Source organism: Manis pentadactyla, chromosome 3 (assembly GCF_030020395.1).
Source record: "Manis pentadactyla isolate mManPen7 chromosome 3, mManPen7.hap1, whole genome shotgun sequence".
In the NCBI taxonomy this organism is placed as follows: Eukaryota; Metazoa; Chordata; class Mammalia; order Pholidota; family Manidae; genus Manis; species Manis pentadactyla.
This window is the reverse complement of record NC_080021.1, coordinates 216,239,805-216,264,830: the sequence shown is the minus strand read 5'-3', so window position 1 is coordinate 216,264,830 and position 25,026 is coordinate 216,239,805. Positions and strand designations below refer to the sequence as shown.

The 25,026-nt window shown below is 49.6% G+C and overlaps 1 protein-coding gene across 4 annotated transcripts in view; it reads right to left on the bottom strand.

Annotated features, from left to right (window-relative positions):
• FUBP3 (far upstream element binding protein 3) overlaps positions 1-25,026 on the bottom strand; it is a 48,282-nt gene that overhangs the window by 4,085 nt on the left and 19,171 nt on the right. For 3 of the 4 annotated variants that reach the window (XM_036913569.2, XM_036913571.2, XM_036913573.2), the window contains exons 3-16: positions 21,968-22,001; positions 19,602-19,651; positions 19,152-19,223; positions 17,828-17,885; positions 15,654-15,816; positions 14,376-14,474; positions 11,646-11,750; positions 10,472-10,574; positions 9,906-10,006; positions 7,491-7,632; positions 3,628-3,788; positions 2,823-2,887; positions 2,496-2,576; positions 2,230-2,306 (exon numbers count right to left, since the gene is read on the bottom strand). In XM_036913569.2, coding sequence (XP_036769464.1) covers positions 2,230-2,306; positions 2,496-2,576; positions 2,823-2,887; positions 3,628-3,788; positions 7,491-7,632; positions 9,906-10,006; positions 10,472-10,574; positions 11,646-11,750; positions 14,376-14,474; positions 15,654-15,816; positions 17,828-17,885; positions 19,152-19,223; positions 19,602-19,651; positions 21,968-22,001 — 1,311 coding nt within the window. The remainder of the gene's footprint in view (positions 1-2,229; positions 2,307-2,495; positions 2,577-2,822; positions 2,888-3,627; positions 3,789-7,490; positions 7,633-9,905; positions 10,007-10,471; positions 10,575-11,645; positions 11,751-14,375; positions 14,475-15,653; positions 15,817-17,827; positions 17,886-19,151; positions 19,224-19,601; positions 19,652-21,967; positions 22,002-25,026) is intronic. The other variant, XM_036913570.2, reaches the window with a different exon arrangement.

Here is a 25,026-nt window from a genome sequence, read left to right as displayed (position 1 = left end):
CTGAGATCTTTAGCTCCAAAAAGGCAGAACCGCAGGGAACATGCAGGGAAACCATCCAGACTGTGCTTAAGATGAGGGCATAAAGCAAGGTGCACAGAGTCGAGGGGGTGACACCCACAACACCCCCGACCCCAATTTACCCTGCGACCTTCTGGGGTAGGAGGGGCAGGGTACGTGGGGGGCTGTGGTATGTTCCTGTGTGGCATTGGTAGCAGACTGGGGGAAGGGGTGCAGAGCAGCAGCAGCCCACATGGGGAATGGAGAGAGCTGGGAGCCCTGGCCACAGTGACAAGTTGGGGCCTCCCATTCTGCTGAGGTCGGGGCTGGCTCGTGCGCCCGCCTGCTGAGGCCCTAACGTCTTTTCGCTGTCAGTCACGGTCTGCAGCAGGCAAACACGCTGCACAGCAAAATGTTTCCCTGCCAGTTAATTTACTGTGGACTGAAGAGACGTGGTGGGGGGAAAAGGGCAGTCTGTGTGGGGGACTGGGGAAAAACCAGGTTGGGGGTAAAAATGGGAGAAGACCTCCCCTCTCCCCCTACCCTGGGGCAGGAAGGGGCTCAGACCCAGACCCGGACACTGCGAACAGAAAGACCTGCTTTCTGGGAAGGCAGGAGCAAGGAGTGTGAGTGGCAAGACCTCTTCCCTCAGACGCGGCGGCTGCGGGCAAGCAAGATTTTCTTCCCAACAAGATTCCACTGACCAAAACCAATCCTCAATTCCCAAACCTCCCAAGTAAACAAATAAAGCTCAACATCACAAGACGAAGGCTGGTCACTGGAAGAACCCAGGCCTGACTGTTTTCTCTTACTCATCGCCCACGTCCGCCCATTCCTCCTGTCTGAGGCAGGTGGCGCGGTGTGGCGTCGCGTCTGCAGGACCACAGCCCCCTGGGAGAAGGACGTGGCCCTCAGGCTTCAACATACAGATATATGCTCCCCAGTCTAGGGTGTCTCACGGGTCTTCTATCCTGGACAATGGGGCACATGTGAACCTGACCTAGGTGACTCTGCACCCTGGGGATGCCCCCCCTTTGGAACCAGAGGAAATAAAACATGCCAGCCTCCAGGATAAAGTGGATGAAGTGAAATGGGAATGACAGATTCTAGGTGGTGTGCGGGCACTCATGGCGAGGTTCTGTAAAATATTCTGTGTGTTCAAGATGTTTCCAAAAAATAATATTGGGGAAGAAAAGGAAAAAAATACGACCACACAATTTCAGAGCTCACAGGCACTGAAGAAATCAAATCCAAACCCTGGAGCCTCCCAGAAGGGGTGCGCCTCCGGCCGCACAGCGTGGGTTCCAGACTCCCAGGGTGTTGTCCCCCTGGTGAACCTGAGCAGGTGTCCTGGGACGGGGTTTCACAGCCAGCACTCTGCTCAAGGGCAAAGGGGTAGAACCCCAGACAGACACTGTGCTGGTTCCTTGTGAGCAAAGCGGCCCCTGCAGCCCGCATCTCTAGTAAGAGCCTGTGGCTCCACCGAAGGGTGATTTCCAACAGGACATGGGCAAGCCCTTCACTGGGTCAAAACAGTCACAGGTAAGGTGTTTGATACGTTTTTTTGGGGTGGGGATGGGGGTGGGGGGGTACTATGCAAGATGGCCTCTACCAGTAATAAAAATCCAGAACGACTCCAGAGGCTGATGTCAGGGGAGTGTGGGGAACGGGTTCGGTTCCAACAAGGACTTTCTCTTTGACTTTTCTAGGAGAGAGAGGCATCATTCACCAGAGCGAATTCTCCAATTGGGTGCTTTCTGGAAGTTCAGGAGATAGAAAGAGCCCCTTTCTAAGAGGTGCTGGAGAGGAGGGGAGATGGTCGCCCCAAGGCCAGAGGAGGGCGGGTGGGAAGGGCACCTAGCAGGCAGGGGGTCAGTTCACTAACAGAGGGGCGGGGCTGTGGGCGGAGCTAGGAGGAGGGGCTCAGGGCAACCCACACCCCCAGGCCCTTCTGACTCATTCTGGAGAACCAGAGGGACAGAAGCCCACAGCTCTGAGCACGGAGTAGACGGGAAGGGAAGGGAAGGGAAGGGAAGGGAAGGTGCAGAAGGAGTGGGCCAGGACACACCCAGGGCCCCTGCCCATTCCCAAGCTTCTCTGAGCCCCCAGCCCAGGCCCGCATGCCCAGGGAGGTTCCTGACATCTGTGCAGGGGCATCCGGGCCCACCGGGTCAGAGTCTGAGGGAGGGCATTTCCGCGGGCTGCAGTCCCACCGCCTCCCAGGCCACTTACTTGGGACCTGCTGTGTGGGCTGCTGCCATGCCTGGTAGGTGCTGCCCCAGCCCTGGGTCAGGAAGGCCGGAGGACCACTGGGGAGGGCAAAAGAGTCACTCATTGCGTGTGGGTCACACCCCTTCCTCCCTGCCAGGGCCCCCTGCCACCACCAGCACGGTCTCTCTTTACCCCCCACTCCAGGAAAGCACAGTGGGCCCTGCTGACAGTGGCCAGGTGGCGGCCCGACTGAGGACCCCGTGTAGAGTAGGGGCAGGCCCGCTTACCTCACAGGGGTGCTGTGGGGGTTTCCGTTCACTTTGGCAGCGATGCTGGGGAAGCACCCTGAGCTCCTCGGAGGAAAGGCACTGAGGGAAGAGGCGAGGCAGCGGCCTGAGTCCTCCCAGCAGGTTCCCGCAGGCCCTGCCTCTCCAGCCCCAGGCAGCTCTGCATGGGGACGCAGGCAGTGACCAGAAGACCCTCTGCCCTGGGGGAGGGCTCCCACCACAGCCAGAGCTTGAGGCCTGGGGCTGGCAAGCCCTAGGAGGAGCTGGAAAAGGGGACCCCCCGGGAGGGAGCCGGTTCCTCAGGCAAGACCCATGCAAGAGACTCACTTCTGATGAGGTGGGGCAGGTGGCTGGCTGAAGGGGCTCTGTCCAAAGGCTCCGAGACTGGCACCCTGTCATGGGCACAGAGGGAACTCTCACTTCTGTCGGCTGCACCTCACCCGGGCCCGCCCCAAGGCAAACCAGAGTCAGGTGAAGTAAAGGGGCCCTATGGCACTCACACTAGCCTTCCTTCCCCGCAGGGGACTTTATGTGCAGAAATGGCTCTGCCCCAAGTGACCAATACCACCACAGCCAACACTGGCACCACCACAATTGCCCTGGCGTTGTCACCCTGGGGGTAGGGACCAACCTGCTTGACTCTCCCGTCAATTTAGGCTGGCCCACGGCTTTCTGCCATTCTACGTCCCCTTTGAGGTGAGCAGTGGCCAATCTGTCCTCCATCAACACTCCCTTTCTTTATCTGCTTTGAGGTGCCTGAAACTAAAGCCAAAGTCAATGAGAGCTGCCTGCGGGGCTGCCGCCAGGGCCGAGCCAGCAGGAGTCCAGGGCCGGCGGGGAGGCTGCTGCCCCAGCTGCTCATCTAAGCCTGCAGGGGACTCGCCTCTGGGGCCTGAGCTGCAGTGGCCGTGCTGAGTTCTGCCAGAGGGCCTCCTTCATCGCGTCTGGGCCTGGGCCTGGTGTCCCTGGGCCCCGACCTTCCCCCTTGGCAAAGTGGGAGGGGGTCGCCCTCATATGGTGTGAGGACTGGAAGGCACAGGCGGTACAAGGTTCTGGGGAAAAACAGGTACCTTGGACATCCAAAAGAAACCCAGCTACTAGTAAGCCAGGTGGGAAAGGGCCTTGTACGTACGCCAACTTTCTCATCTATGAGATGTCTGGCCACCTCGATCTGCTGAGGGATCCCCCGGATGGTGAATATTCGTAGGCCGGGGTCGGTGTTGGGAGGGGGGTTCCGCTGCAGCTCCACGTGGGCTCCTGACTGCTGATTTATGCTTTTGATGTTCTCACCCCCTGCAGGCAGGAGGACACACGGCAGAGGGTAAGTGGCAGCCACGGGGAGCCCACAGGCTCTGCGGAGCTCTGCTCCTGCAGGGGAGAAAAGGGTCTTTCCGGCGCCCCGACAGGAGAAAAGTACTTCCCGGTAACTTTAAAATGGTTCTGACAAAGACCAGCTCTCTCTCGTTTGCAAATCGACTCATGAAGTGAAACCGAGGGTGAGGCCACGGACACCGTGTGGTCCCTGCTGCTCTCCGGCCAAGTGTCCTCTGCAGAGAGCAGGCTGGTCTGGTCGTTGGGTCTGGGCTGGGGCCTATGGCTCTACACACTTGGAGCTCGGCCCTCGGAGTCCGGCTTGTGGCCTCCCACTCCAGCCGGAAGCCTCAGCCCAGGGAAGGCACTCCCACCTCTTTCAGCATGGACAGCGACCTGCCAGCCCCTCCATGGCACCGCCTGGGGCCACCGCATGGCTGCTCCCATCCTAGCACTTCTCAAGTTCCTGATTCTTCTGTGGGGGGACAGGTCTAGACAGAGAAGCAGCCCGTGGACGGGGGTCACAGGCCTGGGTGAAGCAGGGCTGATGAAAATTTAGCTGGCCTCTTTGAAAAACCTGTGAGAGTCCAGTCCCTTAATAAAATTTGCCTAACAAAAGCTTCACCAGTTTAACAATGGTTCAATTCTTCTTTGGAAATTTCACAGAACTTACAGATCAGCTTTCGGGGGCAGGGGGCGGTGGGTAGGCGATGGGTTGGAGAAGCCAGAATACAAGGGAAACTTGGAGCACAGTTTTGCAAAACTGGAAAAAGCCAGTGTGGAAACCTGGTGCAGGGTACCAGGCAGCCCCAAAAGCAAAGACTTACAGTACAGGCCAGTCTGTCACCCCCTCCCCACCCAGGGTCAAACTAACCTCTAATGGCATCTGTCATCTCATCGGAACATGTCCACAACCCTTCAAGCACTCTACCTGCCCTCCACCCCACTGCTGGAACGGCTGACAAGGGCGGGCATGGCCTGGGTCTTCCTCACCCTGAGAGGACGCTCAGGGGGGGCAGAGCTGCAGCCGGGCCCAGCAGCCCTTCCTGATGGCCGCACGAGCGGCTCCACATTGTGGGAAGGACACCAGGAGGCTGGTGGCATTTGGAGAAAGCTCTGTTCAATGCTGGCTTATGCAGAATGTAGGTAAGGGTTTTTTAAAATTTAAAAGCAAATTAAAACAAAGAACAACTCAGCAGATGGATGCATGGTGAGCATGATTTTTTTGAAGTCCTGCTACAGTTGGAGGAAAGAGTCGCTGTGGTTCCTCCTTGCAGCAAACCTGCTGTTTCAGGAGCAAAGGCTGATGCGGAAGGTCTTCGGCAGCTTCGCTTTGCCTCCAGGTAGGTGCGAGCCCTTCCCAGGCCTCTTAGGACTACTCTTTACTCATAGGTCAATCGAGTTTTACCTTCTTCACATCCTGAAAAGTAGGTAGCTTTGCTCCCAAGCAAGTGTTTTTAGGGAGTAACAAAGAGCAAACAGTAGGTGGACACCTTCCTACCTCACACCCAGCACCTGTGGGGATCCCCCCACCTACCGCTTCTGCCAGATGCCACTTGGGTCTGGAGGCAAGAGCACAAGAGGGCGCACGCGAACCCCGCAGGCCCCCCAGCACTTGCACCCGCGGCGCCACAGGCCCTCTTCCTTGAGGCCTTGGGAGCATGCTAATTAAGGTGACGAGGCACCACAAAACCACATGGGGCCGGAAGGAGTTAATTTAAGTTCATCTTCCTTCAAAATGAGGTCACCAGCTTGGCACATGGTGACTGTCTATAGACTCATTCAGCAGCCTGCTCCATTCTTCCATCTGATGGGGGGCAGAAGTGACCCACCAGTGGCCCCCCGGCTGGACGTGAAATCGTAAAGCAATTAATCAAACCTGCTAAAAGGCCTGGCTGACAAGAGCAGGGCGGCAGCACTATCTGTCACCATCACTGTGTTTATCATGGAAATCCAGCAGGGGCCCAGGGAGGTACAGCGTCTGTCCAAGTGCTGGGGGTGTGTGTGTGTGCAGGGCCTGACTGTGTGTGGCTCCCTCTCCCACAACGTCGTGTCTTGCCCGGGGAGGAGGAACATCTCATAACCAGCCCTGGTGGGGAGGATACAGGCCCTGCTCCCCAGCCCACGTGCTTTCACTGGGCTCCTCAAGGCTGCTACTGGGGCACCAGCACAGTCACTGCTTGACTCTGCTGTCACTTTCCTCTGGGAATCACTCAGCATGACGTGGTAGATGACAAACTACAAGGGACTGTCCTGTGAACACCAAACTTCCACGGACTATGAGGAACTGTCCCAGGGAGGGCAGCCAGGAAGCCAGGATCTGCCAGAGTCAGGAGACACACAGTCACGGGAAAAGCTCAGGGACAAAGCAGTTTTCAAAGGCACAGAAACCTAGATTTAGATCTTCAACCTACAGGCACCACCCAGTTTAAACTCACAGCAGTTAAACTGGAGGTCTGGGCAATGTGCTGGGCTTAACCACGGTGTCCCGGCAGCTAACTACCACCACATACCCACTTGTCAGCATGTATGCCCTGTCAGAAACATCAAACCAACTCACGTTGTTCCTATCTCCCTGAGAGGTTAATAATCTAAAAGGCAACACATTATCCTGGAGATAAATGCTTGAAAGTGCACACCGCCCTTGGGCAGGGCCAGATGCAGACACTGGGAGGTGAATGAGAGGGTCACGGGGAGTCTGCCCCGGCACCAGCTCCTGAGGTACAATGGCAGCCGCAGGCTTCTGCTGGTGAAGACACTCCCAAATCATGTTCTCTGGAATACTAGCACTTCTCCAACAGCTAAGAGGTGTCTGGTGACCACAGAAACTGGAGAAGCTCTGGAGAGAAGCTCTATTTATTGTCTCCATATGCTACCAAATACACGTGAGGGCAAATACCAAACCCAATGCCAAGCATGTTTCCGGCTGGCAGTGAGGCTTCGCTCTGGGTGCACAGGGAAGCTGAGCCACCGCCCTGCTCTCAGCGGCCCCTCCCAGGCCCCAGGCCCCAGGCCCGTGCGATGCGGCAATGCTAGGGCCTAGAAACCTTCCTGCTCTCTCCCTTGCTTCCCACTGACGTACGGGAAGGGGCCACATTAGCCACAAACAAGGGTTCTACTTCATGTTCTCAAAAATGCATAGGAACAGCTAACAAATCAATTTCTGTTTCCCTCCACAGGGTGTCTGTTACTCATGGTATATGTGTTGAAAGGATAAAAACCATTTTCACACGTTGTGCCAATAAAGGCCACACACCCAAATCCTGTAAGGGAAAAAAAGTGACACACTTGTCAGAAAGCATCTTCACTTGAGAAAATTAAGTGAGCGGTTTCCGTAAGACCCTGGAGGTGAGGTAATTACTAATCAGTTGATCTACAAACGTTCGGAGGCCCCTCATCTTGTGCAGGGAGCGTTTCAACAACCTAAGCTGCTTCAACAGGCAACGGGGCCTGAGTTATGGTTTGTTCATACACGATAATGAACAACTGGCTCCGCCCCCCTTCACGATAGGACCCATGCAAAGCAGGTCCCTGCAGAAGGCGGCTGATGCCACAGACCTGGCACCTTTAGCCGGCGCAGTGCAGCCAACAGACCTCACTTCAGGCTCTGGGCGTACCCACGTGGCCTGACTGCTCTCAGGTGAACAGCCGGAGGGGTTCACCCCGGCAGCTGCCTCTTCTTACCTTTGCCTATGACAAGGCCACATTTGTCTGCTGGCACTGTGTATGTTATCTCCTGGATGCCGCCAGGGGCTCCCACGCTCCAGTCACCGCGGCCACGGCCTCTGCCTCTGGCTACCGCGAGGCCTCCAAAGCCATCTCTTTCCTGGGAAGGAAGCAAAGCTCAGGTGATGATTTCTGCCCCTGCCACCAGCGCCACTTTTCATCTCCAGGGAGGAGGTTAAGTGACAGGGTGTAATCAATGCCACACATTACAGCCAGAGCACCTTTCCACATTTCAGACTCTGAAGTGTTCTTTAAAACCAGCATTAACACAAATCACAGGCACATTCAAGGAGGATGCGTGCAGATAAATGCACGCGGTTACATAAACAGCACAAATACGCCCAACTAAAACAGGCAGTCAGATATAAACTCCTCAGTCTGAAGCCCAATGTTCTCTTCCACTGAATTTTAACTACTGGGCCCTAGTCCACAGAGAGCAGGAAATGGTTTTCTTCTCAACTCTGAGGCTGCCCTTCATGTGGCTAACACACGCTTGGCCTGCCTGAAGCCGGAAAGTAGATGCTGAAGAGTTGCGGGCATTTGCAAATGACACTTGAGTGGCCATGTGGGCCTCTGACCCTCCCCAGACAGGCTTCTCTGTAGACAATCCAGAACCTACAGCAGGAGGCAGAGCACTTCAAAGTCCAACTAACACGAACAAGGATAAAAGGATCTTAAAGAATACCTGGTGGTCCTGCCCTCCCAAGAGAGGGAGACAACAAGCCAGGTGCCAGCCTGTGGTCTGGGGATGGAACGGTCTGTGACTCCCTCTCACACTGTTCCCCCCAGCAGATGGCAAGCCCACATCCAACACCTGATACAGGACGATTCCTTTCCCTCGAGGGCAACGAATCTCATTCCAGCCTTTGTTCTCTGAGCCACTTTGGAGCTGCAGCATTTAAAATCTTTTAAATGTTGAGGGCAAACCTGGTCCAGCTGCAAACTCCTTCGTGGAAGGGAGCTGAACACACTCAGCACAGTGGAGGAATGCCTGGCAAAACTTGCTCATGTCGCCTAAGAGTAGATTGAAATGTTTACCCAGAATCCAAACCAGCAGAAAGCTGAGAGGACTGGAGTGCTTTTCTCCTGCACTCTGCTTTTATGAGAGACAAATGAGAAGTAAACAAGGTAATTTTAGGGATTTATGCTGAAACACATGTGTGCACACACACGCACAGCCAGCTTTCTGTGCATGCTCCAGATTCTCAAAGACAAGAGTCTCCCACTCATCGCACAGCCTTGCAGTTCTGGGTGCATAAACTCTTTCACTGAAAAGGATGTTAGGATCAGTGACTTTTTTCTAAACTTGTCGAGCCCTAAGACTTGCCTGGGACCCTATTGCTGAAATTCAAGCCCCTCTCAGACATGCTGATTCAGATGGGGGATTACGTGGGAAAACCACCTGGTGTAAACCCTTCAGTCTACTGCTGAGAAAACTAGGCTTAGAGGTACTGAGCCCTGTCCCAAGTCACAGGAATAATGGCAGGGCTGGGATGACAATTCCTGGATTCTCTCTTCAGCTGCAGTTGTCTCAAACTGTTTCTCAGTCCCACAAACCTGGGGGACATGCCAATGTGCCATGGGTCATGGTGGTTCCACAGAGCAATTTACAGTGGGGTTAGGTAGAGGTGCTAACTTGCACACAAGCTGACTCATATTCTGAGGACGTGCTCAGGAGCCAGTGCATGAACGTGGCTTTAAGGCTCTGGAAGATTCTGAAGAGCTTAAATTTATTTATTTATTTACTTTGGTATCATTAATCTACAATTACATGAGCAACATTATGGTTACTAGACTCCCCCCATCATCAAGTCCCCACCACTTACCCCATTACAGTTACTGTCCATCAGCGTAGTAAGATGCTATAGAATCACTACTTGTCTTCTCTGTGTTGTACAGCCTTCCCCGTGCCCCCTGTACATTATGTCTGCTAATATTAATGCCCCTTTTTCCCCCTTATCCCTCCCTTCCCACCCACCGTCCCCAGTCCCTTTCCCTTTGGTAACTGTTAGTCCATTCTTGGGTTCTGTGAGTCTACTGCTGTTTTGCACTTAATATAGTTTTATATTAGGTACAACACTCAATTGTCTGAACCTTGGCAATCTGCACTGTATTTCTCCAAACAGTTTACACAATCAGGAACTTGGTGTGGAAATGAAATCTACTTTCTGGAATAATAAAGGAAGGATAGCAATATAGTAGCAGCAAAAATATGAAGGCGGGAAGGAGGCAGATGCAGAAAGGCCGACAACTGACAAGAGCACTGGTGTCTCATAATGTGACTTGAGGGGTGACTGCTGCCCCAAGCGCCGTGTGTGTGGCACTTGCTGCTTCTGTGGGTGAGACATCTGAACTCTGGGGAGCTGGACCCACCTGTGCTGTAAGAATAAGCTCATTGATGACATGTGCCGCGTGCTGACATCGATCTGCGGGTCCCATGACCTGTGCAGCTCTCTCTGGACTAATACCATCGTCTGTGGAACCAAGTAAGAGATGGCATTAGGAAAAACAAAACTTACAAGGAAGCAAAAGTCAAGCTTATGTGCAGTCAGCATTCCTACCAGCGCCAAAGGGGTAATAAGACCATCACCACATTCAGGAAATCTTTCGGACAGGGAAGTGAGTATGGCTGCACCTTTTTGCATGGTCCATGTCAGTACTCACTGAATTCAACTTAACTCAGTACACCAAAAAACTCCTGGGCTACCTGGGCTAGGGCGTTCTGGCACAAACAGGGTGACCAGGCCAGTTCCAAGGAAAGACACGAACACCCAGAGGAGAAACCTAGACTGGTAATTTGGTGATAAAATGTTGCACCAAGAACTGGAGAGGGGTAGGGGAGAGGATGCATAAATGAGCTCATCACAAAGTCCTTTCTCGTTTGGGGGTTTTATAATTCTTCATGACACTAAGCATTTTGGAGAGTCATTAAAACCAACCTGGTTTGAACTGAATCCTGACTCCAGCGTCATTCTGGATCTTTTTGATCATTTCCCCATTTCTTCCTATTACAATCCCAACAGCAAACCTAGGCACAGACACCTGGGCACAGAGAAACAAAACCTCATTTGAGCTTTTTGCAAATCTGTCTTTTCCTCAAGGATATATATTTTTTCTTTAAAACAATTGATTTTTATTTGCAGTGCCTTCCTGGAAATGACATAATAAAATGTATTTTATTTTCCTCTTATGGTTGATGGTTGCATTCCTGCCCACTAAATGTACCCAGTAAGTCTGAGATTTGATGGAAATTGTTATAAAAATGAAACAACACAAGAATAAACCTTACAGATTAAAGAGGAAAATGGCAAATTTATCTTCCAAATTCTATGAAATAGGCATATAAATACACCATACACACTGATTATACTAGTGGTCCTTTAAAATTTTTTTCCTCCCACTTTTTTTCATTGTGGTAAAACAAACAGAAGGTAGTATTTAACCATTTAAATCACTATAAAGTATACAATTTGGTGGCTTCAATACATTCACAACGCTGTATAACCATCACGGATACCTACACCCCAAAACCTTTCTATCACCCCGCATACAAGCTCCACATCCACTAAACAGTGACTCCCCGTCCCCAGCCCTGGGAACCTCTCTTCTACTTTCTGTCTCTATGCATATGCCCCTCGAGGGACCTTCACATATGTGGAACCTTATAGTATTCGTCTTTCTGTACCTGGTGTCTTCTACAAAGCCTAATGTTTTCAAGGTCCTTCCATGTAGCATATATGAAAATTTCACTCTAAAGGATAAGTTTTGATCCCATTCCACCTCATCAATAAGTCAGGCTTCCAAGTTTGATACAATCACAATAGATCACCAAGAATACCTGGACTTTGGTCTTCACCTGGGCAGTGGGATAAGCTTTCACGTGAAACCCCCAAACCAGGGTGAATGGCCCCATTCCCTGCTATGCACGCAGCCGGCTCCTATCACCACAGGACCCCCAGTCCTTCCCCAGGCCCCCAGGAAGTGAGCACACTCTAAGGCTTTGCAGATGAGACGGAAGTTAAGTAACTTGCTTAACGTTAAAGAGCTATTAGAAGTGTGACCCACAAACTTAACCTGATCTCATTTGCCTACTAACACGTGATCCAAGTATACCTCTATACTGCCTCCTCCCACGCGGGAGCCGAAGTCGCCGCGCACACCTCGGAAGTCAGCTTGATCTTTTTCTCGGATAATCTCTAATACCATTTCTCTTGCTTGCTGTATAAACACAGATAAAAGGCATTATGGAAAACAAAATCCTGAAAAAAGACATGAAGCCAGGTTAAATTTCAAGATCGAAACCTCTTAGGTTGCGCTTGAAGACTCAGAAGGTGCTCAACCGTGGGAGGACTCACTTTTTACATTATATAGAGCAGGGGTAGGCTGCTAGTGCAGACCGTATAGCTCAAACCTTAAATGCATGTTCTTTACATTTGCCCAAAATGCCCAGATCCGGGTCATCATCCTCTTTTAAGCCACAGCTGGATTAGCAGGTTTGTGTGGGTCAGAACCTGACTATTATCACCCTGAGGGGTTTCAGCACATAGTTTCTTTTGAGTGTGTGTGAGGGGGTGTGGTTTCTGAGAGCTCCTGGGGGAAGGTTCCATGAGAGGAAATACTACCCAGACCTCCATTGTAGAGGGAGCTCCAGCGAGGCAAAGGTGAACGGCAAGCCTGGACGCCAAAAATACCTTCCTGCACTCAGAGACCAAACATCCCGATTACTGGCCAGCAAGAGCCCCCCAGACCTGACCGCCACCCCCCAGGCCTTTCAGCATCCTCTCCTCAAAGAATCCACCAGTCAGCACCTCCTGCCTGCACCAGTACCCGCCCCACAGGAGAATCTGCGCTAAAGATCAACTGCACATAGTAACTCAAGGTAAAGAGGGAACCCAGACCGAGTCCTGGTTCCGGAAAAACCAAATCAAACAAGAACAAACAAACAAACACAAATACCCAAAACAGCAATGAAATCTTATTAGGACATTTGGGAAACTGAATGTGGACTGGCTGGAAGATGATGTTACGGGATCACTATCATTTTTGTAGGCCTGGTTTTGTATAAATTAGTTCTTAGGAGATACATGCTGCAGGATTCAGGGGTGGCGGGTCATAACACTGCCACCTGCTTACATGATAAAGCAAAAAAAAAATTAAAAGTTTCTGGTGTGTTTTTGTCAAGGTACATACGTAAGGTAATGGTTTAAAACAAGATTGAGGGCCAGTGATTAAATGCTTCTTTCCTTAGGCTCTGTTCAGTGGTACCGCAAACACACAGCAAAACGAGGTAGGGTGAGGGGTTCAGGTATTCACTGTTCCTTTTCTTCATGTTTAAAGTTTTTCATAATGAAAAGTAGGGAGAGAAAACACAACAATTTACCCTGAATATAGCAAATAGCTTTTTGCAGATAAAAAATGTGTCATGCACATAGTTCTAAAATAAAAAAATACTAAAAACCTTTTGTTAAAATTATTTGCCTGCAAATTCATGAAACCTCAGTCAAATAAGGTGTTTGTTCAGGTATCTTTTCTACAAAAGATAGAATCAAAGATTTCAACAGAGAAGGCAGGCAGGAAGGGCTGATGGGAGGCAGGTGCCCAGCACAGCTCGCCAGCAGGCCTGCTCTGCATCTCCAGTTCCTTCCAGAGAGTTCTACAAGATCACAGCAGTGGAGTCCACAAGCTGGGGATGAGCCACGTGAGGAAAGATTAGATGCAATATGGTTTTTAAAAGCCCAGCTGTTCACTTTGTAAAATGGTTAGAAACTCTGGGGAGGAAGGCATCTGGGCGACCCTGGCCTCAGGGGTGGAGGCGGAGCTGCACGACTGACCAGAGCCAACGGAAAGAACAGTTTAATCACTGGCCCTCAATCCAGTTTTAAAACCATTATTTTTCATATGTACCTTGACCAAAAAAACTACCAATGATATCAATCTGAGTTAAGTTGAAAACAGTGTTAAGAATTGGGGAAATAATCTGGAGACTGGTAATGCCCACTAGGTCAAAGCCCAAAGGAGGAACCCACAGAGGAACTGCTGCTGCTGAGGACTGGCTCACCAAGGCGTCACCCTCGACCTACTCTAAATGCAGCAAAGGCATGGCCGGCTGCAGCAGGCAGAGAGAAAAGAGCATTCCCATTTCAAGGGAACAGACACAACCTTGTACACCCACAGCCCACTCACATTCCTACTAATAGTAGGAGCTGGAGGGTAGAGCCACCCAGGTGATTTAGAACTGAGCCTCTTACTGCTGTTGGCAACCAGGGCTGACCTCTGTGGCCAGGGGCTCAGGGCATAGGACACTTGCTATGAGGACACACATGTGCTGTTTCGGGCTAACCTCCCAGCCCTGCAAAAATGGCCCAAGAGAAAGAAAACAAGCCAAAAAAATAAAAGCCAAACAGAGCCTGTATCTGAGCTGACCATATCCAAACAAACAACATAACAAAATACTGTTAACAGGTCAGAAACTGTGCCTGATCCATGCTGCACCGTCTAACACCACCTTCGTTTATGGAAATGCTCTGTATGTGCACCGTCCATGATGGCAGCCACCTCCACATGTAGCTCTTGGAGCACTCAAAATATGGCCAGTGAAAATGAGAAAACTCAACCTGTACTTAAATCGGAATTCGTTTAAATAGCCACAGGTAGTTGGGGCCCTGGTGTTTGGCAGGACAACCCCATATTCTTTTCACCATCACACCCAGTTTGGGAAAACAGCTTACTTTCAATAAAGGAACATCCAGTTTATGATTTCCTGAGTGACAGAGAGGTGCCACAAGTTACTACTATAGATGCCCCCACACCCAGGACCTGCCCGGTCCTCAGTTTCCTTCCTACCTGTACTTTAAATGGGTCTCCGGTGATTCGAAGAGGTTTGTCTGCTCCCGTAGGCAACGGGCCGTCCTGGATCATGACCATTTTCACACCGGTCCGCTCCTGTGGGGACGCACACACCGGCAGGGCCCTCACTGCCATGGCCCAGGAATCACGGGGGCGAGCTGGGTCCCACCTCCCACCAGGCGCTGCCCTCTGAGTGCTGACACAGGCCGTGCTGAGCTTCCAAGTGCACTAAGGAAAAGTGCTCCCCAAGACTGTCCTCTTTCCCAGGCACTAGGGTGTCTAAAGATCAATGAGTGATTTTTATGAAGCACTGGGCAGAAGTGCTCTAACGGCCTCTGGTCAGAGCTTGTGCACAGCCGGGAGTGGGAAGTGGTAAGAGGGCTCTGAGTGAGCTGCCTGGGGACCCAAGGTGATGGGGTGGGAGACACCAAAACTTGGGTGCTGAGATCCCAAACCCTGCACACAAGAGTCCACACCAGAGTGTCTGCTGCAGGCTGAGGACCGGGCTGGGACGCTGGGCAGTCCCCACCCTGACCTGCAACTGCCAGGGCCCCACAGCTGAGGTTGTAAGTGCCTTCATAACTAACAAGGCGGCAAAACTAACTTGAACCCATGAAGCCCATTTCTAGCCCTTCTCCCACTGAGTGCACCTATTCCTATGTGCAGCTATGGGCATATGCATTTGATCACTGGCGGCGGCCCCAGAGCTTGTAGGGGTGTTAATTCTGCACCACATCTGGCCTCACGTGTCTCAGGAAAGGGCTTCTGGAGCTAAGAGCAGCTGATGGTCATGGAGCATGCACCTAGTGACAGGCTCTATGCTAAGGGTCCTACATCAATGTTATGACTGAGGCTCTACTGCAGTGGTGAGGCGGTACTTCCGTGCTTTCACGGACAAGGACCCCGAGCCTTCACAAAGCATGTGAACGATCTCAGCCTGCACAGCCAGGCGTGGCGAGTGCTGGCTCAGAGCCCCTGGCTCTGGTCATGGTTTTGTCTGAGATGTCAACTGATGGTAAAAACAGTCTTAACAGCTTCACTGCCATGATGGCTCTTGCAAGTTCATGGGCCCAGGACTTGGCATCAGGCCCGGCCATGCTAAATGCCCAGAGAATACCTGTCACGTGGAAGAGCGAGGAAGGCCCTGGGTGGAGTCTCAGAAGGGAGTCCGCCCTGTGGCAGCACAGCCCCGCAGCCAGCCGAGGAAGTCAGGGAGGGCGCGGATTCCCGAACCAGGAAGGCCGGGCAAGGACTGCTCTGCTAAGGCTCACCTACCTGCAGCTGCTTTATCGTCTCCCCGCCTTTGCCGATGACCAGACCCACTTTGGACGCGGGGATGAGGATCTCCTGGATGGTGCTGTTGCCATCTGTGTCGTTATGGAAACCAGGCCCGTTCCGACAGCGGTCCACAATCTGCCCCAGGAGCCGTTTGGCTTGTCTTCAGGGGGGGAAAGAACCGTACGAGAACCAGCGTTAAATCAATGTGCCAGGTACTCACGAGAGGGAAACAGCACCAGGGGAAACGTGAAGGAATCCGGGCAGCCCTCCATCCAGCTCCAGCTCCTGCCCCCACACCCGGGGGGTCTCTGCCAGCCGCCACACCACTGGGCTGGAACTTAAAAGCAACACACACCACGACACCAGGCTCCGGCACAGCTCCCTCTCAAGTCCACCCTCCGCTCGAGCGTGTGTCCTGTGCTCACTCCACACACGTGTCCCGTCTCCCATGAGAAGGTCAGCCACTCAGGCGGCAGAGACCACCTCTCTCACCCTTTGCACCTCTGTGGTCCCCAGTCCAGCACAGCCCTTCTCAGACAGTACACATTCAACAGACGTTTGTTAAATAAGGACAGGAGAGAGCAATGAGAAAGATGGGAAGAAAGAAAGCAAGGGTTAGTAGTCATTGTCTGAATTCCCAAGCTCCAAATTCCTTCTCCATAACCGACCAGACTGCTCTACGACTTTTTAGCTAAGGCTACAAACCACGAGTTTAGTTTCAAGGGGTGGGAACAGGAGGAGGCAGTGCCCTGATGCAGCTGCACAGTAATATACACCTGTTTTGTGCTTTTCACGTCAGATTTTCAGGCTCCCACATTCCACATGTAATGCTATTTTGTGCTGACTTACTGGGAGGCAGGGGAGGGAAACTACAATGTTGAAAGTATACAACCCAGCCTACCTAGATCACCTGGTAGGCCAGTTTCCTTTTCTGCACCAGAATCCCCCTGGCTATTACTTGCAGTATTTCTTCTTTAATCACCATGCACAATCTATTTGCTGGGTCCTCTAATAGGGAAGAACTCAGCTACTGAATAGGCTGGCTGTACTGCTCACTGAAGAAAATAAAATTATTTCCTCCTAAAGTTATAATCCCATTGCCTGGACTGCTCGGGGAGAAGAGAAAGCAGGAATGGTTAGAAGAGAAGAACGGAGAGAAAGGCAGGACACGGATGTTTTTGCAGTCTTGAGCCTTTGTGTACAGAACCAGCCTTGTGGATCTTCTCAGTTACAGCAGCTTTTTAATATTTTGCTTGTGTACTAGATTAACCTGTGTTGGAAGAAAAATGCCTCGACTCCAGCAAAACCATCTTGCTTGCCCTATAATGCACACCTGCCAGCAATATTATTCTGGTTCACTGCTTGCAGTGTTATGGTAGAATAAGAGAATTTAAACTCATCTAGACTCCCTGAGAAATGGAAACAATAAAACAGCTCTATCTACTGAGCCAGACATAATCTTAGCACCCCTGCCCCCAAATGCAATGCTACGCAGTAGATTGGAGGAGGAAAGCTAGCAGACTCTAAGTTAGCACATCCCCTTCCCCCAGGAGGTTCTTGGGTTTATGAAGCTGCGTCTGGTACAAGGCTCTGAGCATGCGTATACCAACAGGAAAGCAGTGCTAGTCCTAAGGCTGCAAAGGCCCTGAGAGTCAAGACACCCTCTGGTCTGTCTGCATGGTCCTCTGGGTAGAGCAACAGCCAGGAAGATTCAATTCACTCGGTTCTCAAATATCTGAAGGGCCCTGGGATCAGACCCAGGCAAAATGCCTGGTACCAGGATCCCCAGCGGTTCACAAAGTGACAGGCTTACTAATCGAGACCCGATCAGATACAGGAGGTATTAACAAGGAAGAAGTAAGTTGATTAGAGCATTCAGGCAGGGTGAACATACACTCTTTGAGAACCTGGTTTACGAAGTACATGTTATGACAGCTGTGAGAAATTCTGTAGGGTTAAAAAAAAAAAGGGGGATACCTTATTTGTTTAAAGTAACAGAAAACTCCCTTGGCGAGGCAACCTCCCAGATCCTTCTCTACAGAAGCATCTGCCTTTGTGGCCAGACTGCAGCACGGGTTGACAGTGTTCAGTAACAGTTTTGCCCTTCTGTTTCTCCCCATTTGGGGAGGGAGGAAAAGAGTGAAAGGAAAAAGTAAATAAAATAAACTTACTCAATACTTTCTGGGGTTCCGGTAAGTACACAGGGCCTCTCTGGAATCCCAGAACTCTCTATAAGAAGAATCAAGAAGGTGAGGTGTGTTGGTGGGCATCAGGCAATGGTGCACCTCTGCCTCTGGGTGCACACCGTCTCTCTGGACTGGTTGCTACACGGGCCCCACAGAAGCTCCAGCTCCCAGAAAAGACAGTTTGCTTCCACTTGTGGAGACATTGAGCTGGTAGCTCCACCCTCAAAGTAGAAACAAGTCCTGTGGGGGAAGCTGGGAGCACGCAGCAGGGGTTTCTAAGCTGGCCCTAATGACCAGTCTCAGCACTGTTTCTCAGCCACATGTGTGCTAAAATAAGTGCTTCAGTCACTGAGCCCACTGTTCCTCAGTTTCTCCATTTGCAGAGTAGTTTAAGGGTCCCTGGTTTGCAAAGGGCTCTGAGGCACACTAGTGAGGAATTTAATAGTATTTCACACCAGGGTTATTACCAGTTATTGTACAAATATCCCAAGAGATCAGTGACATCTATGTGGAACTGATTCCAGGTCACTGACAAGAGAGGAAAATCTTACTTTCCAACAATACATGACACTTTATTTTGTTCCTAAAAAAGCTGTCTCTTAATATTCTTACTTAAAAAAATAAATAGCTAACAGCAGTTATGGCCTTCAAGACACTGTATATAGCAAGTATCCTTTAAAATGACAAACATTTCTATAGTTGAATATCTTCCAAACCCCCTTCTCCACTATGAAAAGAGGTCAAACTCAAAATAGATAATAAAACGATAAATAAAACAAACTCTTCTTCCTCAACCTGTCTCTCCATATCACACAGTCAAAACGGAACCAGCTGGGAGAGGTCCTAAACTGTGTTTAACATGTGTTAATCCAGCCAGAACCCCTAGTGGGCCTTTTTCCACAGAGGGCAGTGGCAGTCTAATCCAGGGGAGCTGCCAAGCAGTCCTCAGGAGCAACCCCAAAGCCAAAGGACTCTGCCAGGCCCTACTATGTCTGGCATTAACATTCTGGTGCAGAAAACAGAGGTCCTAGGGCAGCAGGTGTTGGCAGGGACCCCACTGGGCCACAGCACAGCAGAGGGTCTCCCTGAGAGGCCAGATGGGTCGTCCTGTCTTTGGGCCTGCTTCTGCTCTGGTTTTACTCGTTCTCATCTGGGAATCCAGCTCAGAAATGCAGGAAAAACAGCAATCGTGTATTCTTACCCAAGCCCCCTAAACCTCTATGTAATGAGCAAAGGTACTGGAATCTGGAAAACTTTGCAAAACACTGATTTCTACCAAACTGAGATTCATGAAAAAAAAAGCCCTTACCTGAAGCAATCTGAATTTTGCAACCAGATTCTGCCTGAATCCGTGAAATCTGCTCACCTCCCCTGCCAATAACTGAAACGAATTGAACAGGGTCAGAATATGCTCCCCATTCCGTATCTAACCATGCATGAATGACTTAATTAATTCAACAAACATTTACTCTGGGCTCACAGCATGGAGAATCAGGTGGGCTTCTGTAAGGCCACAGAAACTGTCCGTGAAACACAGCAGACAGAGGATACTCTAGCTGAAGTGAGGAGAGCTGGGTGGGGGGAAGGGACCTGGGGCCCAAGTCCTTTTCTCTCCCTCAGTCTGGAGGGAGCCCTGCGGCACTCCAGGGCTCCAGGGGACAGTGTGCAAGGCCTGCTACTACAGGTGACACTCACACTCAGAAAAATTAAAATGGAAAAGACAGGAGTTAGGGACAAAATGAATAATATGAATACTTACTAAATCCAACCATTTTATCAGGCACTTTAAATTCTTCTGTTATTACTGCCCTAAAAACAAAGAACATTTGGAAAATTTTATAGAATGAAGAATTCAGCAGCCCCTTTCAGTTCACCAAATCTCCCATCCTAGCAACACTGGAAGATAAAGGCTTAAACTAAACCATGTCAATTTGGCCAAGTCCAAAACGACCTACAAAGAGCATCATCTAATGAACCCTTTGGCCAATGGCTCCTTGAGAAGAGCCGAGCCTCCCTCTCCTTGTGCCAGAGGAAGAAGCCTCTGGTTTTTCATTCAACCACCAAGTCTACCACGAACTGCCTTTTCTTCACACGGCTAACTTTCAGTCTTGCTAACGCTTACTGAGGCTGGCGGGTGTTTAGGCTTCTATTCTGGGCTCCTCTCCAGATGAAGAGATACTCAACTTTCCTTCCATACTCCTTGTTTTCCAATCTTTTTATTGCTTTCTGGTCTCCCTAATTATCTTTGTCTATTAGGGTGAGATGCCCCAAATGGAACCAGTATCCAACGGAGGTCTAATCAGTGTTGACCAGGAAAGAGTAATTACCTCACTTACTCTGCAAGGTAGTTCTGTTAAATGTTATCCCATCCATTATGTGCTTTTCTTTCTTTTTTTTCCTTTCTTTTTAAGAAACAACTACTGCACTGGCTCTTGCAAACAAACCTTCAGATTTGCCATAGAGTGTATTGTGGACAATACCCAATCTGTCCAACACCCCAGAAAGCAATTAAATCTAAACATTTACCTTAGGAGGAAGCTAAATGCAAATAATTCAAGGAAAAGAAAACAGTAAGCATTTTTAAACCTTTCGTGCAGCTGGCTTTCTACCGACCCCAGAAAAAGCTGAGTGAAGTTGCGTTTCTCGGCAAAGAGCCGCACTCAGAAGAGATGTGATGGCACAGACAGCACTTGTTGCTGTCGCCTCCTGATGGGAGCAGGGTCTCCTTCTCACAGAGCCCGCCTCCTCAGGTTTACGTGCGTGCCGGGATTTTCCGTACCTCGTGGGGTATTCATGTTAGCCCCCAAACCAGAAAATTCAGGCTTCCTAACCAGCGACACTGAAGACCTGGATGCTGAGCTCCCAGCCTGCAGTGGCCTCAGGGCCCTGGTGGAGGTGGGCGCTCCCAGTGGCGAGGGTAACAGCGCCCCTTCTGGCATATGCAGCACAAACTGGCTGTTCTCAGAACATATTACTGGGGAATTTACTAGGTGGGGTTCAACACTATCACAGCACAAAACATCACAGAACTCAGGCAGTTACCGAGCCCTTCAAACAATTTCCACAGCTGCTCTTTGAGGAAAAAACGGATTAAGACGAAACATTCTGAGCTTCCAGGAAGACAAGTCTTCATTCTAAATGCAAGGATAAACTTGTCTAGTGTACAAAGTATAAACATTTTGGAAAGTAAAATCTTAATTCCGGCTTTATAGGAAAGTTATATTCAATACTGACAATAACCTCATTTAAATTATTTTAATTCATTGAAAAACAAAGGAAACAAAGACACATCACCAACAAAACCCAGGATACATCTTTTGCGTAACTGATGTCTGGTGACTTCTAGAAACTCTGGGTAGAATACAAGAGGAGGTAACTGTATCACTGCTGGTGAAGGTTAGGGCTATGTTACAGTAACACCCACAGCACAAAACTTCACCCATTAGGGAAGAGAAGCTTTGGTAGAGTTTCCTGAATATTTTATCCTCTTTGAACGGATAACATCATGACCACAAACACCCTGTCTTACAGACTCCTCTTTCTAACGCCCAGAGGTCTTTGTATCTAAGTCCTCAATGTTCAAGGGGAGACTGTGTGGAGAAATGGAGGGAGGAAATCAACTGGGCACCCACCCAAACTTCTTGGGCAAGTCCCAATCATCACAGCAGGAAGAGGAAGCCAGCCTCTGGCCTCCCCAGCCCATGACTCCTCGAAAACCAAAACCTTCATCTTTGAAAAGTCCAACAACTCACACTTCTTCCGGACAGCTTCTCAAGCGAAGGGGTGAAGGATTCATAAAACACTGGGAAAGTCATCAAACTGGGAGGGATGTTCTCATATTCTCTCTTTTTACATTAAATTCATGGGGGCAGAAAGAGCAGCTCCAACATTCTAGAAGTCTTTTAAGTTTACGCACAATAATGGCTGATTTTCAATACCTCCTATTAGTGTATCCCCTGAGCTTACACTGCCTTGGAAAGGGCTACAAAGAACTTGAGTCTTAAAGATATCTAGCCCGTGGTTTTTCACTCTCAATCTCTGACTTTCTAACACTCTAGTACAGATGGTGGATCAATAAACAATTAGAAATGATCAATAAATAATAAAACATAACCCACTGCTTACCTTTGATGTACCAAGGCCCCTAACTGGTTACCTACTGCGGCAAAGAGAAAGAGAAAAGAAAAATCAAAGCATTAGCACGGATAAACTAACTTCATCCTCACACGAGTTCTTACCATTTCAGGGGAAAAAAGAACGGCAGGAAGAAAGCCAACAGTGATTTAGGCTCAGTGGCTGCAATGAATGCGTTACCTGATACGCAACAGGAGGGGATGTCTTCATCAGCAGTTTCTAACCCGGCGGCCAGCTGAACGCAGGATAAGAAATTGATCCGTGTGTCCGCACGCTGGGAGGCCTGGGAGAAAATCCTGCTTGCCTAAATCCCCCTCACCTGCTACCTCACTCCCGCTCTGGATCCTAAGTAAATGCAAAGACGGTGAGGGTTCCCTCTTTCTCTTTTTAAAACAAATGAGAAGGTTTAACCTCCTAGCTCAGAAGCATTGTTAAGGACAGCGCCGGGGCAGCGGTGGTCACTAAGAACGCAGGTGTTTGTTCCTGCCCGCCACGGGGCATGCCCCCCATTCTTCCTACCTTCCCAAGAGCATAAGCATCTCAAAGAGAGGTGGCCTCATCCCTCCTTGGGCCTCACTGACCCACCAGAGCAGTCCATCTGTAGTGGACTAAGATGCAGCAACTGCCTCTCAAGCCCATTTCACAGAGACAGCAGTGCCAAACAGCCTCTTATTATGAAAACCAACTCTGTAATCACATTCCCACAAAACCACTTTAGCTATGCTTGTGCTCCACTTTCTCCTTTTTCGGCTATTGATGAGTGTCTCCTTCACCATCAACAAAAATGATTCTGGGGTGTTTCTCTTTTGGAAAATGCAGCCCAGGAAATACGGTCAGCAGACAATGAAAAATTATAAAACCGAAACATATTACAAGAAACTGAGTGAGTCTTCCAATGTGCTAACAAGAGCATTCCAAAATGGCTGTCTCTGGGAAAAGCTGTGAGGTCAGGTAGGATGTAAGTGGGGAAGGATCAATTACATCAACTTCAGAACAAAGAGTGACATGGTTTGACGTCTGAAATACAGGGCTCCAATTGCTCTTCTTTCTGCTTCCACTTAACCCTGTCCTTCTCTGACTGGACAGGAGTCAAAGGAAAAGAAACCAGATTATGGTATTTTAAAAGGAGAAGAAAACGCACAGCGACAATGTTAGCAAAAAGTAAACGAAGCTACTGAGTCAGAAGCTACTGAGTCAATACATATTTCTCCTGGATCAATAGCAAGATAATGGTCTGCAGCCAAAATATTGACATTATTTACTATTAATCTGCTTATCTCAGGGAAAAGAAAACTGTTTTTTATTGAATCTTAAAGTTTTCTTTTTGCACTTCCAGTTCGAATACGACACATGCTCTTACTTGGGACAGGCAGCGTTCAGATTCCCACTCCACGTGCAAACGGGACAATCAGCAGATGAGGAGAGGAATCCTTGTCACACACTCAGCCCCTGGATGCTGAGAGAAGAATGACCACCACGCAACGCAGCAGGCGCGAAAAAAAACACGTGGACAGAGAGAGAATGTCCAGAGTGCCCTCACATTTGGTTAGCCGCTCCCACCTAAGGGACACTCAGCTTCCCTGCTTACTGTCTAAAGTCCTCTCTTAAGGGGAAAAAATATACTCAAAGACAGAGGAACTTAAGTGCCTTGACATGACGAGCACACAGCGGAGGGGCGCCAGCTCCCCAGACTGGGCACCGTGGCCAGACCTTGGCTCCTGGCCTGCTGTGCTGTCTGGAAGAGATGTCAAAGGCTGGTGGTCTTCAGATATTTCAGCCAGAAAACAAGAGTAAAGGGCAATGCTATCACAAAGAACTTTATGAGATCCACGAGAACATTCAGGAAGCTCCTAGTTAAAAGATATTTGAAATTCTGTGCTCATCACCAAAAAGGAAATTTCTTTTTGTTGGCAAAGTACATGTCACAGATGCCACATATGGTATCATTTCTAATGGTCAGCTGCTCTGCTGAAAAGTGGAGGTGCTTACAAAGACTGGAAATAAAAGAGCATGCACCATCATTCCAAAGATGGATGGCTGGGAGCCACACCACTGAAGAATGAAATTAAATTCAAATACAGATTCAACTCTGAGTTGGTGGACTCTTAAGAAGCAAAAATTGTCTCCCTCCTCTGAGCAAATGCTGTAGCCCGACGTGAAACGCAGGATTTAAAGTTTCATTCCCTTCAGAAACATTCCCACTTGGTGCCTGAAAATGAAAACCCGCAGTTAGGTAAGGGGCACAGGCACACACACAACAAGCTTACGATGTCCAGCTCCACAAACGGGGCCTCTCCACAGTCTTCACGATGAACAGGGTCAAATGACAGGCAGATGGGAACACCTATCAAGTTCAATTTAACGGTAACTACAGTCATTTTACTGTAAAAAAGGAAAACCGTTGAATAAAATCAGTTCTATTTGCCGTTAATAGTGCAGGCTGGCCGACAGTGCTTCGTCTTGCCTCCGAAGCTCAGCTCAGCTCAGTTCTAGCACACGTGCACAGCGCAGGCACACAGGAGCAGCTCCCATCCATCTCGCACCCTACATAATGGGAAGCCACCCGGGCTATGGGGAAAATGAGCTTGCTATATGTATAAAATATTCATGCTACAACATGAGAAACTCTGAAGAGTAATACTCTGCCCATTTCAATAATGATCTTTGAAAAAAAATAAGGCGGCTGGACATGCTTTTTTCCCTACTAGCAAGAAGAAAAAGTCTTCATTTTTCCTTCCCCAAAGAAATGCTAACAAAATATCACTGGGGAACATACCCAACTTCATAATGTGCATCAATTTTAATAGCTAACCCTCCTCCCAGCCCCCCAGAAACCCAAGGAACTAAAACCCCCTTACTCCTTCTAGGAGCACAGAAGACACACACTGGCCTCACGCATGCAGCAGCAGGCCAGAGACAGTGAGTCAGTCAGGAAACAATAATGTCAGCAGTTTTTAAAATAACTGGCAAAACAAATAAATAACCGAAACTTTCCTGTTCAGATTTTGAAAACAATCCTCCTGCACCCGTGCTTGGATTCTGGTCTCCTC